Source organism: Falco punctatus (assembly GCF_963210335.1).
Source record: "Falco punctatus genome assembly, chromosome: 13".
Classification (NCBI taxonomy): domain Eukaryota; kingdom Metazoa; phylum Chordata; class Aves; order Falconiformes; family Falconidae; genus Falco; species Falco punctatus.
In genome coordinates, this window is record NC_137593.1 from 1,866,835 (window position 1) to 1,882,609 (window position 15,775).

At 42.2% G+C, this 15,775-nt stretch overlaps 1 protein-coding gene across 15 annotated transcripts in view; it reads left to right on the forward strand.

Moving 5' to 3' along the window:
* Positions 1-1,183: 1,183 nt before the first annotated feature.
* Positions 1,184-15,775, forward strand: part of LEKR1 (leucine, glutamate and lysine rich 1) — an 80,604-nt gene continuing 66,012 nt past the window's right edge. For 8 of the 15 annotated variants that reach the window (XM_080410185.1, XM_080410186.1, XM_080410184.1 and 5 more), the window contains exons 1-2: positions 1,184-1,974; positions 12,668-12,882. In XM_080410185.1, the coding sequence (XP_080266311.1) occupies positions 1,294-1,974; positions 12,668-12,882 (896 nt within the window). In that variant the 5' untranslated portion in view covers positions 1,184-1,293. Of the gene's footprint in view, positions 5,295-7,904; positions 12,883-15,775 lie in introns of those variants that run through there. The other 7 variants (XM_080410176.1, XM_080410180.1, XM_080410188.1 and 4 more) reach the window with 7 other exon arrangements.

Here is a 15,775-nt window from a genome sequence, read left to right on the forward strand (position 1 = left end):
CCCGCAGCTCTTCGTTCTGACCTTTGAGCGTCCGCCACGGGCGAGTGCATGTTTGCTTTGCGCTGCGGGGCGATGGCTCGGGTGACATTCCCACGCGAGACACGCCATCTGCACCCCCTCCCCTTACCCCCGGCCTCGCCGTGCATCCCGAAGAGGTTCAAGGGACGGGGGGGCGGGCCCGGCCCCTGCGGCCCCCGTCGCTGCCAAACCGGGATTAGCGGCGGGCGCGGCGCTCGGCACGCAACGTGGCGCGGGGTCGCGGCGGCAGCACACGCGAGGGCGGGGGGAGCGGCACCCCGGGGGCCGCCGCGCGGAGCCGGGGGCGCGGGCGGTGCCGCATCCGCTGCTGTTCCAACAGCTCCTGCTTATGCAATTTTCCTCTTTTTTTTTTCCCCCGATAAATCTCACTGACTTCTTCAATAGCACGCCCTCCCCTTGCCAGCACACAGTTTACTCCACCAAAAAAAACCCTATTCCCTATCCAGCTGCTCGGCGCTGCTGGAAAACACGACTGATGCTTTGCCCTGCACGGAGCAGCCCCAGAGACTGAACCTTTGCAGCTAAGAGCAGCAGCTAAGGGCGAGTCATGCGTAAATTAAATCAGGTTGACAAGGCCGGTGGAAGGTCACCTCGTTTTTCACGCTGGCCTCTTTCCAGTTTTTAGTGGATGTCCCTACTTTTTTTTTCTTTTGGGGGGGGGGGGGGGAGGGGATCTTTTTGTATGCGGCTTGCAGGGAATGCTTATAGGAATTGCTTTGGGCGTACAGGAATTGCCCTGACTATACAGAAACTGCTTTGGGCATATAGGAAATGCTGTGGGCATCTAGGAAATGTGGTGGGCATGCAGGAATTGCTTTGGGCAGGCTGGGAATGGGCTGTGGGAGGTGAGCAGCCCTGCTGTGCCCATGGCCCTTCAGCCGCCGCAGCATCACAGGCCTGCGGCAGGCTGGGGCGGAGCGGGATGTGGGCTGTGCCGCTGCCTTGCTGGGGACCGTGGGGATGAAGCAGATGGCCGTAGTGGCACAGCTGATGGGATGTGAGTCTCAGCAGCAACTCGGTTTCTTCAGCCTGCGCTGAAGGGGCCAAACGTAAAATAACACAAAAACGGTGGTGACAAGGGGAGAAGGGCAGAATGTGAAATTAATTCGGTTGTACTGAAAACTCCCAATTCGCACGCCTTTTCCCAATTTATTTATTGTTATTGCTTCGCTGTGGACTCGAGTGGATTTCACTGGGAGCTGGCAGCGCCAAGCCGGCTCATGCGGAGGCTGAGCACATCCCCCGGGTTTTGAGATGCCACCGACCCACCGCGAGGGAGGGCCTTGGGGCGGCCGGGGGGCGACAGCCCGGCTGGGACGAAGGACGGGCGCTGGGGCCGGCCCTCGCCCTCCGCGCAGAGCCCGCCCCGGCCCGGCCGCGCAGGCCCCCGCCCTCCCGCGGACCGATTTTCCGCCGGGCCGGTGCTGGGGGCGCCCCCGCCGGCCGCGCGCCCCGCGCCACGTGACGCGCACGCGCAGGGCCGTTGCCCTGGTTACGGAGGAAGCCGCGGTAAGAAAATGGCCGCCCCGGCCGCTTCCCCCAGTCCCGCTTCCCTCCGGCCGCCCAGGGCTCCGGCGTGTCCTGCGGAGGTTGCTGCGGCTCGGGGGCTCCGGGGCGGATCGACCGTCGTCCTCCCGCCCCTTTCCCTCCCCCCAGTGCGGCCTGCGCGGCGCTCCCCGCCGGGGCGGGCGGCCGCCGCCTGGCCCCCGGCAGGCGGGGCGGGCGCGCGGAGGCCCCGCGGCGCGGGCGGCTGGCATGCGTGCGCTCGCGGCCCCGCGCCTGGCCCCGCGGCGGCGCGCGGCCCCGGCGGCCTCCGGCCCTGCGGCCACCGGCAGCTGCCCGGACCCCGCCGCCGGGCGCCGGGAGGCCATGGAGCGGCGCGAGGCCATGGAGCGGCGCGGCCCCGCTCACCCGCCGCCCGAGGGGGTGCGGAAGGTACGGAACGGTGCAGGTGCGCAAGGCCCAGCACCCGCAGGCCAGAGAGGGCAGCAGCTGAGCGTTGGCTCGCTGCCTGTGAACACCGGCACGTATGGGGTACCGTTGGGTCCTGGTTTTAGGCTGGGTGTGTGCTAGGTTTTGTCGTTACGTACGGAGCGTAATGGCACGCTGCTACTATAGGAATGGCGTAGAGGAACGTACCCATTCTGTAACAGTGCTGGCGCTGCTAGGTGAGTTTCAGATTTTACCCCGTATGGCGTGGTTTGTTGCCATAAGCTTGGAATGGCTGCAGAGCATAACATGTAATTAACAGAGCGTACATGTAACAAAGGCGCATCAATGCTAATAGGAACGAAATATTTCCCTTCGTCTTTTATCTTCTCTTTGTGTGTGAGGCTGTTCTTTCGTTTGGGAGACCAATTATTACCAATGGAATGATGCTGATGTTTATATGGGTTAACCTACAAGGAGGCCTTTTTTATGCCGTGACGCACACAAGTGGAACACGAGTCACTTTCTGTAACACTGAATTTTTTACTTTGGCAATAAAACACCCAGCTGTCCTCATTTTTTGGTGTGCATCTAATAATTAACAGGTAATTTAAAAGCTTTATGTACTCAGGCTAGCAAAGTCTAGAGAAATTCTCCCTTGATAGTCCAGGAAACTGTTGAGACAATTTCTGAGCCATCAGTGATGATTTCTGAGAATCGAAGGATGGGTAAGATAGCTGAAGGAAGGGAAAAAGAATACTTTCCCCTAAAAAATGGGGAGGGGAAAAACCTGGGAAACTTCCAGACTCCTTATCAGCTGTGTTGGTAGCAGGAAACATATCAGGTATGTTTATTTAGAAACCAGTTTGCAAGCATCGACGGGATAAGGTGATTGGCAAAAATCAGTGCAAGTTTCTCAGAAAAGCAGTTGTCCCAAATTGTTGGATGAAGTACATCAGGGGAATTGTTCTGGATCTAGTACTGCTCAATATCTCTATTCATGGCTTAAGGCTGTAGTTTGGCAGCACTTAAACTGCCTGTCTTTCGTTTGGATCAGTTCCTGATCTGTGTGCTATGTGTATGCTAGCACAAGGAGGAGGCAGGTGTGAGTGCAGGCAGAAACTGGGAACAGAAAGGGTGTGACATTCTTTCTTTCTTTCAGGAGTGTTGGTGCCTGCTGTTTTTCATTGAGCTAGGATCATAAGGAATACACTGATGCCAGTCAGGGAAGGGTCGTGAGCACTCTAGGAAAAGCATTAAGCTTCATATTCATAGTAAGAATAAGGCATATTTAAAAAGAGTAAATCCATTGCATAATACAAAATGCATAGTAACTGATTAAGCTTCCTTGTCACTTGTCAAACTGAACACTGAAGTCTGTAATCGGGTTGTAAGCAGAATAACATTAACAGTCATGTTACCAAGAAAGCAACTATTAAATGTATAAGTGTAGTAATTGCATGTGAAACTTGGGCCTTCATTATTCCTCCCTTCAGGGTGGTTGACATATTTCTTCTGAGCTGCAGTATTTAAGGAAAATAATGTGACTGATGGGAATTTAGCAAGGAGCTTAAAAATCTTGACCTTCTAGCAAGGGATAATAGAGCAGGGTTTACTTATTCTGGCAAATTCTTGAGTAGCAATATTCACATGTGTAGGAAGGTGACAGTTGTCCTTCATCTCCAGCTGCAAGTTAATCCAGGGGAGTTGTGAAATTCTTCCAGTTGATACTGTGGGGGACAAGCAAGGCAAACTTTTGCTTTGGAGTAGAGGACTGTGCAGGCAATCTCTTCAGATTTCTTCCAGTTCTACAGTAGATCTTTCATTAAAAGATCTGTATTCAGAAGACAGAGTATTTCTAGGTATGTACATCAATAGGCTTATGTTCCTGTCTCATCCTACCCTGCACCTCCGTGTGAAGGTATGTGAGCTCTAAGGCAATTACAGCCCAAGGTTTTGGCATTGGTTAAGTGTCAGGGTTTTACATATCCTTTGCTGCTGCTTGTCTCTTCACTCAGTTGGTTTGCGTTGTAGTTGCAGTATAGTTACAAGATACAGAGCTAGATTACAAGTCATTCTCACAATTTCCTGTCCTTGTATTGTCTATCTTTTATGTGCACATGTTCCTTTTCTCTTCCTATTCTCTGCTCCTTGGGTTTTATAGCATTTCTTTTGGAATCTCTCTTTTAGAAAGCAGAACTTGTGCCAGCTGTAAGTTGCTCTGCCAAACTGAGCACATGCTCCCAACATGCAGCTTGCATGCCAAAGGAATGTGTGTATCTGGAGGGAGTGTGTTAAGCACTGTGATTTCAGCTGCAGAATGAAGAATACTGCCACTTGCTAGTGGCCGTTTTGAGCTGGCTTCTAGGAGGTTGGGTTGTAGTGCTGACAATGGATCAAGCAGCTGTCTCGAAAGGATGCAAACCAGAGTGCCCTCATCGTTCCTCTCCTTCGTCCTCTTTGTGGATGGATCTTCAGAAGCTGCTTATCAATACCTGCAGCAGTGACATAGTTGCCTCCAAAATTGCACTCTTCTGGAGGACAGTACAGAGAGGAAAAGGGGAAGGGAACATCTTGTGCCAACCTATAGCAGACTGTTCTCCTGCCAGAGTTTGCCAGAGAGGAAGACCCTGTAAAGCCATGGATGTTGTGGCAGAAGTTGAAATAGATGGACCATTTGCAGACTGGGTCCAGTAGGTGTTATCTGCAATGTTTATTACATTTTAAAGGAAGTTTTAATCTAGAGGGGAAGAGATTTCTTGGTATTTTGTCAATGTAATGATAGATATGGAGGGACTTTGGTTCTTCAGGTTGTGATCAATTTTGCCTTAGAGAGAATCATGTAAGAATTCTACATGGCCCTGCTTCTGTCTTTCTCTCCCATTCCTTCTTCTGCTCTCATACCTCTTTCACACAATATGCATTGCAAGATGGGTGCTAAATGAAAAAAACCCACCAAAACCCAGGCAAATAAACATCCACATGTCCATTATTAAAGCTTATAGTATTGTTTGTATTTACAGTTGCATGCTTCTTAGAAACTAATTATTAGTAAGGGTCTAAATCATGGTTTGTTTCTTAAAATATATATCTATATCTTGAAAAAAGCCCAGAGTTGTGACTTTTGCCTGTTAGCAGTTTGGTTACCAAACTGAGCAATGTTTATCAGTGTTAGAAGTCAGCAGGAGTTGGTTTTCCCTGCAGGTTTCGAAGGAAGCTGTGCCACGTGGTGTGGTGTGGTGGTGGTGGGAATGTGGAGAACAGCTGCTACTGGTTTGGCAGCAGACCTTGGGAAACTGGTAACTTCCCGGGAGGGAAGTAACCAGGTCAGTCAGTGGCAAAGTCCAAGCTGTAGCTTATGTTCTCTTCTGTGAAAGTTTTTGGGGAGGGTATTCTCTATCTCTTACCTTTATTTTAGGGATGCTTGTGTACTTCTGGGAAGTGGTGCTTGCTATCTGGTGTGCCAGATCACAGGTGTTTCAGCTGAATAAGTTGGCTGGTCTGCCTCAGTAGAGCCCTACATTTTCGCTAACTGTTGTCACAGGACTGTAGAAAGAACTTTGCAGAGATCACTGGCTCGTAATGCATGCTTTTTCATGTATTAACATGTCTTAAAGTTTATGCCATCGAACTCAATCTGAGAGGTATCATAGCACTCTGGATGCTAAAAAAGAAGTTATTGTTTCATTTACTCCAACGTTATAGATGTGTTTTTATGGAGTTCTGTTTTTGTTGTTTGGGTTTGGTGTTTTTGTTTGTTTATTTATTTTTCCTCAAGAGGAAAGAAGACTGTCATATTTCACCTTTAGTTGTTTGTTGCTAGTGATAGATGAATCTTTCATATGCTTGTGAACTTGTAAATTTCTGTTTGTTTCAGCATTGTTGTTCAATCAGTGTAAGTAGATGGGAAGATGAGGTTTTACCCTGAAGATGTAACTGAAATGGGAAACAGAATAGCAGTAAAATGACCCCGAGTTCTCAAAGCAGCAAACAAAACCTTATATTTAATTTTATATTTTATTTGGCAAATAAATAACCTCTGCTCAACATAAATCATAAAATTAATTGAGCACAAGATGCCCCTACAGATTAGTAGTTCTGCCACCCTGGGAGCTTAAGAAAGCAAGCAGAGCAGGCACTTTGAAGCTGCATTACACATCAGTACAGAACGTTCCGTGGTATCCAACTATCCACAAAACATCACGTACATTACTAGTAGCAAATGATTACTCATTGGATTTGCCACGTGTGCTATAGATTGGGCACGTTATGGTATCTTTATGAGCATGTTATGTTATCTTTTAATTTTTCTTGCTATCTTTGAACCTGGGGGTAGTACATAGTTCCGCTTGTGTTATATAGCTAAAGAACCTGTCCCGTCCACCAAGACTAGCTTTGTAGAAGTGAACAACATAGCAATCTATTTATTACTTACAATATGGATATCGATATGGATTTAGAAGCAGCAGCATTTCCATTTGTGCCTTCCAGATAAACATGGTAGCTTTTGCATGCAGAATGGCAGGAGGCCTTTTCAGAGTCCTGTTGTCATGCACCTTATGAATGCTTCCTAAGATGATGTTCGTGAGTTGCCCTATGCCCACTGAGATTTTCAATACTTGGCTATAGAAAGTATTGATATTTGGGATGTCAAGCTTCAGCTATGTGACTATTCTGAGCATCTATAACGTGCTTTGGAAATACATGGTAGAAAATATCTGCTTATTTTTGGTGTAAGCCCACATGTTAGAGCCTGAAGAGGTGGGAAGCTCTCGACAGGGAACTGGTTACCCGTGGACCTGCGGTTCATTTGGGAAAACCAGCTCCCAGAGAGTAAAGGCAGCCTGCTTTGTTACCACTGTGTGTGTGTGGTGGTATCAGAGCATTTGTGAAAGCAGATATTCTCAACTGACACCAGCCTTCTGTTCTTAATGTGAGAATTCTGGAGCCACTGCTGGTCACCTAGGGCAGCAAAGCATTTTTATCTCTTGCTATACTCATAAGGCTAGGGCTGTATTCACTATATTCAAACTTTTCTACCCTTTCTGCAACCAGTGTCCAAGTATGTTGCTAGGAATTGGAGGGATTGCCATCTCTCTTGCATCACAAGCAGTTGGGTTGTAGCTAGGAGGGGCTTTTGAACGTCTGCAACTGCAAAAAGTCAGCATTTGTCAGGCAAAGTTTTATAGGCAAAACATGGTTAACAATGGGTTAAATTATCTTTTGTCTGCACAGGCATTACATTTTGTTGCCATGTACTGTGGTTCAGTTTATAAGAACTCTCTGCTCCACGTTGCTCTGGAGAGCCGGAGTGTGCCCTAACACATCCTGAAAGAGCTTATGAGCACCAGGAAGGTCTGCATGGCCTGTCGGACATGTGTTAGATATTTGCAGGGCTTGTGTGAGTGTGTGCAGTTACTAGCAATGCAGTACAGTCTTTTATGATTCATTAGTCTGCTTTACTCACAGGCAGGAAAAAATTAAAGCTACCTGAAATCTGAGTATTATTTCCTGTCGTGACAAACTGATTATTTCAGGGCATGTTTTGAACGAAACTTTTGAGAGCAGGACATTCTGCTTTTACTACAAGCCTATTTCTATACTACTCATATGTATTCAAAGCAAGTACTGTGATTTTTATTTTGCAACTGCTATTTTATGGAAATGGAGCAAATAATTATGTATGCAGTATGGCTTGGCATTACAATCTATATTACTTTCTGAGTAGATTCTGATTGAAAACTTGACTCAGAATAAACTTTTTTTTAGAAAGTGAAGTTTCTACTGAGACTCTTAAAAATCTTTCTTTGAATAAAAAAAAGACCAATTTAAATCAAATAACTCTTCCGTTTTGCGTATACAGCACATGACTCCAGTTTCTTCTTAGAAAATTGTTTGAGAAAATGGTTTGAGTAATGATTTCTTTTTTGTCATAGGGATTGGCTAGTTCACCAGGAGAGAGACAAGAAGCATGAGAGAAATGAAAGTAGTATGGGAGAGGAGGAGTAAACTGAAAACAAAGTAAATTCAGGTAATAAGGTAGAATCAAGTAGAGGTAGAATAAGACAATCAACATACAGGAATAATTTAAGTGCACCCAGCATGATGTTTGGTTTTGTTTGTTTTTTGGTTTTTTTTTTTCCTTGAGCTTTACATATTGTTCTGCTACAAGTGTAGCTTGGACAAATTTGGTTTTTTTGTGATTTGGCCAGTCCTTGCTAAAGCAGTCTCAGTCCTGACAGATTTGACTGGGGAGGGAGCAAGAGCTGTTGTTACTGCCTTACCTGCCTGAGGAGCACTGGGTGAATGCAAGGAGGATGATGAATGCTGCAGTTCCCTTAGGCTCTCCCTTCCCTGCAGTGTAAAAATTAGTGTACAAGGAGTACATCTGTGCTCATGGCTCTATGTTGTGGGTTTTTTTCAGTGATGCACAGGAATGTATTTAAAGCTCTTTAAAAGTATCGCATTAATTGAGGACTGAAGTTCTGGCTTTTAAGAGTCGTGGCTATTTATTAGCTGCTTGTAACGGACTGTTTCTGCCATAAGTGATCCATATGCTGAATGTTGTAATCCCAAAGCACTGCTAAGAGAGGAAGTAGATAATTTTTCTTTTAACAAGAATTTAGCTCTGTAGCATGGTAATTTTTATGGGTGGAATCTGAAATATCAGAGGAGAAGAATAGTAGTGCGCTACTGATGCTCCCTGTAGTTATATGGTCAGGTTGAAAGGATATAAATTCCTGTCTTGTCATTCAAAAGACTAAAAAAGGTCTAGACCACCACCAAAGTATTTTTTTCCTTTTTTTCCTTATAACTTAGGCTCTACAGATGCTTACTGTACGGCATCAGACATGTCATTTGAGTGACTATCCATCTTGGCTCAGCTCTCCTCTCACTCTTGGTAGCTAAAGAAATCTAGGTAACCATGGAATAATATTAATTCTTCCAAAACCAAATGCAGGTCTGAGTTGAAACGACTCCCACAGATGCTGTAGTGGAACAGCTAGAAATGCTACCTTGCGATACAGTTTGTTCTGGATATAGGTTTTGTCCTTTCGTTATAGCATCTGGTGTAATGTGTATCAGAACTGTAGCTCAAAATCTTATGGGTCAAATATCTTCCTATTTCAAGCACTTTTTCCTCAGTGAGCCTGTTTTTATGTTATTGCGCACACAGTACTACTGTTGTGCTAACTCAAATAGGGTTTTTTTTTGTATCCCTCTGTTAGCTTTTCAAGTCCTGTTTGCCCTGAGTTTCCCTGTTCCAAGCTGACCAAAACCTGGTCAATAGTAAAGTTACTTTCTGTTTGGGTTTTTTATTTCTAATTGTGGGGTTTTTTTATTCACTGATTATTGTCACTGCTAAGGACAGACCCAGTACCCTTTCTAGTTAGTGCTCTGATAGTTTCCTTTTCTATTCCTTTCAAACTCTGCTTTTCTGCTGTTACCCCCACCCCACCCCCCGCTTTTCATTTGGGAAGATGACAGCAGTCTTTTGATCAAATGTAAACAGTGAAATACGGAATCTGAAACCATAGATCATTGTGTGTATACATAGTGGTTACTTAGCGATAATATTATTCCAGAAAAGGTAGCTTTGTAAGCATAAGAACTAATGAAAATTTGTTTCCTACAGACTTCTGTGTAATGGTTGATCAGCTTTGATGTCTAAGATACAAGCTCTAATGGAATCTTTTCTTCTGGACAGGCCACTTACAAGGCTCTCTCCTATGTGGATTATCTGATAAGGACTGCACTCACACTCCAGAGTTTTCTTCAACAGAGAACTTGCAAAGACTTTATATTGCTTTAGACACTTAAATGTTTCTGCCCTCAGTGTCAGAATTGGTTATAAATGACTAAAGACTCTGGTTCACAAATTATTGAATGGTGGAAATAAAGAAATACACACATAGACGAAGTGATGTTATTTCTTTTGGAAACTGTGCAAAACCCCAAAACACTTTGTAAGTAGTCTGCAAAGCTATAAAATGCTTTCCTGCTCTGACTTTTAAATTGGTGTAGCTCTAAGATACCTTTGTCATTGTTTTGGCTGAATGAAATCAGCATCTACAGCTTGTCTGTGTGAAGCTTCAGTAGCTTCTGAAAAATGTCCAACCAGCTCAGGAATTTCAGGAGGTATTTTAAGTATCAATGAGGAGAACTTGGGTTGTAATGTTAACAATGCAAGAGAAGGGTGAAGCAAAAAGGAAAAGAAAAAATGAGATAGTCCTGCTTGTGATTTGACTACTACAGGCATGAGAGAAGAATCTTGGATTTAGGATGAAGTTTCAGATTAGTATACCCCTTGCTCTTTGGAGCTGTTCACTTTTAACTGAGTCCTGTTAATTTTCTAGGCATATTGGGTATATGTGTGCTGGATTTAAATTAGTTGGCTTGCTTATTGGTGTTAATCTACTGCAGCATGGAATTTAGTTTGGGCTAGCTTGCCTGTTGAGCATCACTCAACCCACACCAAATTCATTACCGGTATTAGGAAACTGCTACTTATCCTACAGATAGATATTTTAAAACTAGTTCGATCTATATACGGTATATTGCAGTGGTTGCAGATAATTGTGCACGTACAGAAGCAAGGTTCTGGTTCAAAGACAGAACTTTCTTTCCTTACAGCAGCAATACAAAGCCCTCAGGCTTTCCTGTGATTCTTTTTGACTATGTAGCAACTAATTTAAAAATTCAACCTGATCTGAAGTCCTTTCAAGTTTTTACTTCACCTGAGGAGTGGATATGAAGAAGAAAGGGACCCATTTCCCACTAAGTCCAGATAGATAATATTTATTGTTCTATGACTTCATTTATTTTTAAGTTCAGTAACAAAACTAAATTTGAGAACTTGTATAAAACACTTTCAGTTCGGGACCCCGATTTTTTTACTTTGTTTTTAATCCTAGTACTCAGTGAAATTTTTATAACCATTTATTTGAAAGACAGCAGTGGTGGTGCTGCATGAGAGCACAATGTTCTTTTTGGGATAAGAGCCCCCCTCCTGTGCTCCTTATAACAGCTCATTTTGTCCTTTTTCAATATAGTAATTTTAGTGCTTTGGAACTTTATGGTAGTTACCCTGAATAACAGTTTCATATTTCCAAGCACAGTTTGCAGCTGCCAGGAAAAATAAACTTGCATTTTCAGCTCATTCAGAGCAACTGTAACTAGGGGTTTTTTAAACTGGGGCAAAACTAAGAAATTGGAAAATAAAGCTTGGCCTGGTAATTCCAGGGCATTCCGAAATATCATTTTCATCAAGCTATATTTAAAGTGCTAAAGATTATTGAATCATGGGATAATGTCTTTAGTTTGTAACTTCTGAAATCTGTTTTCTTTCATCTAAGTATGATTTCTTTCAGCTTACCCCAATGTCTCAAAATGTATTTTTTTTCTGTAAAACAAGGGTTTCTTACATTCTTTGAATTAAACTGCAGTTTTCCAGCTTTCTGATTTTTGTAAGTCATTGTGTTAAAATCCTTATAGCAGTTGATAACTGCAAGAAAGGTTAAAGTGTGTTTTAAGCTCTCAATACACAACCACAGCACTGCTCTTCCAGCTGCCACCCGTTTTCCATCTTTCATGTCTCCAAGCTTACCAATGCCTTTTTATATTTATTGCTCTGAGGTTGTCTGTCTAGCTGTATTATGAGTATCCTCTGATCTGGTCTTAATTTGAACCATCTCCTCTCAAATGCATTTATGCTGTGACCCAAGAAGAGGGTAAAACCTGTCATGTTCAGGGATCTGTGCTGGTAAGCAGATGCTTACATCTCCCCTGCTGAAGTGTCAGATCAGACCTGCTTGGGCTCGTCTGGCTGATTTATTTACTTGATCTCAATTTCTTGTGCAGGTTCAGTTCTGCCTCACTTGTGAACTAAGCATTTTTTTTCAAAGTGAAAATGATTAAAATATACAGGAATAACTGATATACTGAGTAATAAGTATGTATCTAAGCCAGAGTACATCTCTCTGTTCGTATTTATGAAGGCTTGCTTACTGCAAAGCTTAATAATTTGATGATACTGACAAAAGTGTTTTTCAAGTTAAGAAGTTAGCTTTCAATTAGAGGTGTATTACACGCTCTGTATTTTTTCAATCAGTGGTGAATACTTCATACCTAGTAAATGGGCAACATTTTCCACAACATTCAGGTACCATGGGTGCTACATCATATTAATTAGTCCCTTACTCATTTGAATTATTTTTGTAAAGACTGCTGGATTACATCATTCTGTTCACTTTCCACTTTTCATCTTGTCTACTTCAATTGGAGTTGTCAAAACCCCACAGTAAATAACATTTTTCTGGCTCAGGCGATCCCAGATTCATTAAGGAGAGAACTATGTAAAAGCCAGCGTTTTATTTTAAATTAATGCATCAAACATAATTCAGAGATACTTCAGTTTAGAATTCCAGTGGGATTTCCCACATAGTAAATTGCCATATTCGATATCTTGTGAAGGTTCCAGTAAGTGGAAGTACTGCTGTAGCTTGATTTCATTTTGCTAATGCAGAGTTTTGTCTCTATTATTTGTTAAAGCAATAAGACCGTCTGACTATAAATGCTCCAGAGCAGTAAACAGTTTAAATTATTCAGGTTTATTATTATTTAGCATCATTCAGTGGTGGGGTTTTTTTTGTTCAACTTGTTTCTTACAATCAATCTTACCATTTTTTTCTGTTTCTAGATGTCCCGGGACGAGACAGTGTGTAAATACTGTGGGGTCAGCTATTTGATACTTCATGAATTTAAGGCGATGGAAGAAAAAGTAAAAGCAATGGAAAAGGAGATTAAATTTTATGAAGGAAGTATAGAACGAGAAAAAGGACTTCAAGCAGAACTGCAGTCTCTTTACCAAGACCTTGAACACTATCGAGCTGACAGTGAATCAAAAACAGAAAGGTCAGAGCATATTATCTAGTCTGATGTTATTCTTGTGTATGTGTATTAGGTAATTTCATTCCAAAGATGTTTAAAATACAAATAAGATTAGTCTGTCTTTTCTCAGATGTAACGTATGTACTGTAATACTTAATTTAAATCATCCTTCATAATATTCTCTGAAAGCAAGTTTTAAATTCCTTAATAGTTTAGAAACAGTCAATATATTTAAAGTGGAAGAAAGGCCAGAAGTCATTTCAGAGGTATTTCCCCTGCACACGCTCCCAAAGGGAAATAATCAAATATTTGATCTTATCATTTTTGTAATAAAGTTGTAATGTTTTATGTGAAATTCCACAGTTTGGGGAGTTTCAGAGTTCTGAAATTTTTGCTTGTGGTCTCATAGTAAAAGTAAAAAATCAGCAGCATTCCTACCCTGAGAAGCTTACAGTTCCCTCTCTGAGGGACTGATACAGAATACTAAAGCAATTATGAAGATCTTGGGTACTGCTTGTTCTGTTGTTCCTCAGAAACAGGTGTTTGCAAATGCTTACTGGTAAGTATGTGAAGGTCCCGATTAAAGGGGGAGTTTTGTACTCCTAAGAGCTCCAGTAGTTAGCAATAGACCTCAGAGCCATATTTATATTTTTAGGGCACAATGATTGGAACCTTAAAGTGTGTTCTCTTCCAGCTCTTATTTAGAGGCTTTTGTTGTGTTCTTCTGCTTTATCACATCATGATAACTTTCAACTTGGAACAGGAAGTTCAAAGTTTCAAGTATGAAAATATTTGTCCTTTCGATGCATCTACAGAACAGCTTTCGTTCCAAAGCCTTCAGATTGGCACACCAAAAATAAAAGTTCATTTGGGGGTAGACGTGAGAAAACAAAACATAAACCAAAAGTTTTAAAGACTGTTTTTTTCCCTCTGCCCTTCCCTCATTCATTATTTCTAATATTTTTTCCTATTCTTTGGGTTTGCAGTAAAGGGTGCAAAGCTAGCTATATCCAAACTAGCATTAAAATACATGGCTGATCCATGTACTGTAAGTGCATTACTGCAGCAGTCCAGACAGCAACAGTGGCTGCAGAACCTGGTGTCCACCTGTGTCAGGTTTTGTGCCACCATTATTAGAGTGCCATCAGGTTCACAACCGTGAATTTTAGGCTAGCTTGTTAGCTTTGATATGTCCATCATAGAGTAGTTTGGGTTTGGAGGGGCCTTAAAGATAAAGTAGTTCCAACCCCCCTGCCATGAGGAGGGACATCTTCCACTAGATCAGGTTGCTTAGAGCTCCATCCAACCATCCATCCATCATCAGCAGTTATTTCCAATGGATATTTCCAATGGATGAAGAACTTGGACTGAGAGGGAAATTGTTGTAGTCAATATGAATATTTTATAATATAATTAGCATTATGGGTGTTTTTTCTAGTCTTATTTTTGCTGTAGGATTTCTGGACTGATATTTGTTTTTCCTAATGAACCTTCTGTTGCTTTTATGCTGGTTTATGACACCATGAAAATATAACAAATTTCATAATACCAAATTGTATATCTTCTGCGCTGTTCTGTGAAAGAAATACAAGTGTGTTTTGGCCTCTTCCAGACCTGAATCCCTGAGGGACTGCCTTTCCTTTTTTATCTCTTGTCTTCTATTCTTCATAGTCAGATTTAAGGGGGATACTATGTGCTGGTTTTCTGTATCCTAATTCTCTATCCTCATATTTTGCAATCTATTGTTATATTCCACTGATTGTTTACAGTAGGACTATATAAACATTGATATTTATAGTTGGTTAATAAAAGATACTTTATAAAAAAGCAGTTGCTGAAGTTGATGACTAATAGAATAATGTGGTACAAACAAGGGCGCCTTTGTAAACAAACTTCTGGGTAATTTCTTGCTTGTCTGAATTAAACTGTTTGTTGGAAGCTTTTTGTAAGAATAAGATTGTAATTTTAATTATCAGCTCAGTCATTTTGATTTTGAAGACCCCCAATAGGGGTGTTTCTTGCATGATCAGTTCATACCTGCTAGCAGGCAATCTAGGACTGGTGATGGGCATTTTGAGTATTGAAGTGCTTTGAAGAGATTGGACTGGAATGCTTTGGAAACACTACAGGACAACTACAGTTTGTCTATAGGTGAAGCACGCAAATCCATTTACTTTTCTTTTTGCAAATCACTCATACATTAAGAATTTAATGTTGCTATTAATGGATTTACTTAGGCTTGTGTTTAGTAATATTACTAATAGAAGATTAATTTTAAAACACAAGTTCACACAAAGTTGAGCAAAACACATTTATCTTGTAGATCACTCTACTCATAGTGTTTCTTGCAATACGTTTTTCATTTGAACTGAACATCCTGCAGCCCCCCCATTATTCAGTGTTTTCTTTGGTTTAACTTTGTATTTTTGAAGAGTGCATTTGCTCCTTGTTCCTTTAATGGCTCTGGGTGGCAGTTATGGTGGCAGTATTCTGTGTGTTAGCATATGCGGTGACAGCACATTCTTCTTGTTGAGGATCCTTTGCCAGAGGTAAACTTAAAATTTCATTTAGCTGACTTCTTGTAGTAAAGCTGAAACAGTTAATAAAAATTTTATCTCTGCATTTTTTTCCTGTAAGACTCGACTTGATTTAAAACCTGCTGAAATCAAGTGGAATACCTTCAGTACGCTTTCATTCAGGCTGTAAATCAACTATTGTGCCTTAAGTAGCTTGTCTAAATACTCCTTATCTCTTCTTTACTATCCTGGGCCTCTCTTGTTACCTTGTGCTGTTGGCATAAACTAACTACTCAACATACTATCTTCTGGTTCTTGCAAGGTTGACAAATCATTCCTCTCAAACTGCAAATGTTTATCAGAAGCCAAATATGCCTCTTTTTGTTTTATCTCTGGTAGAC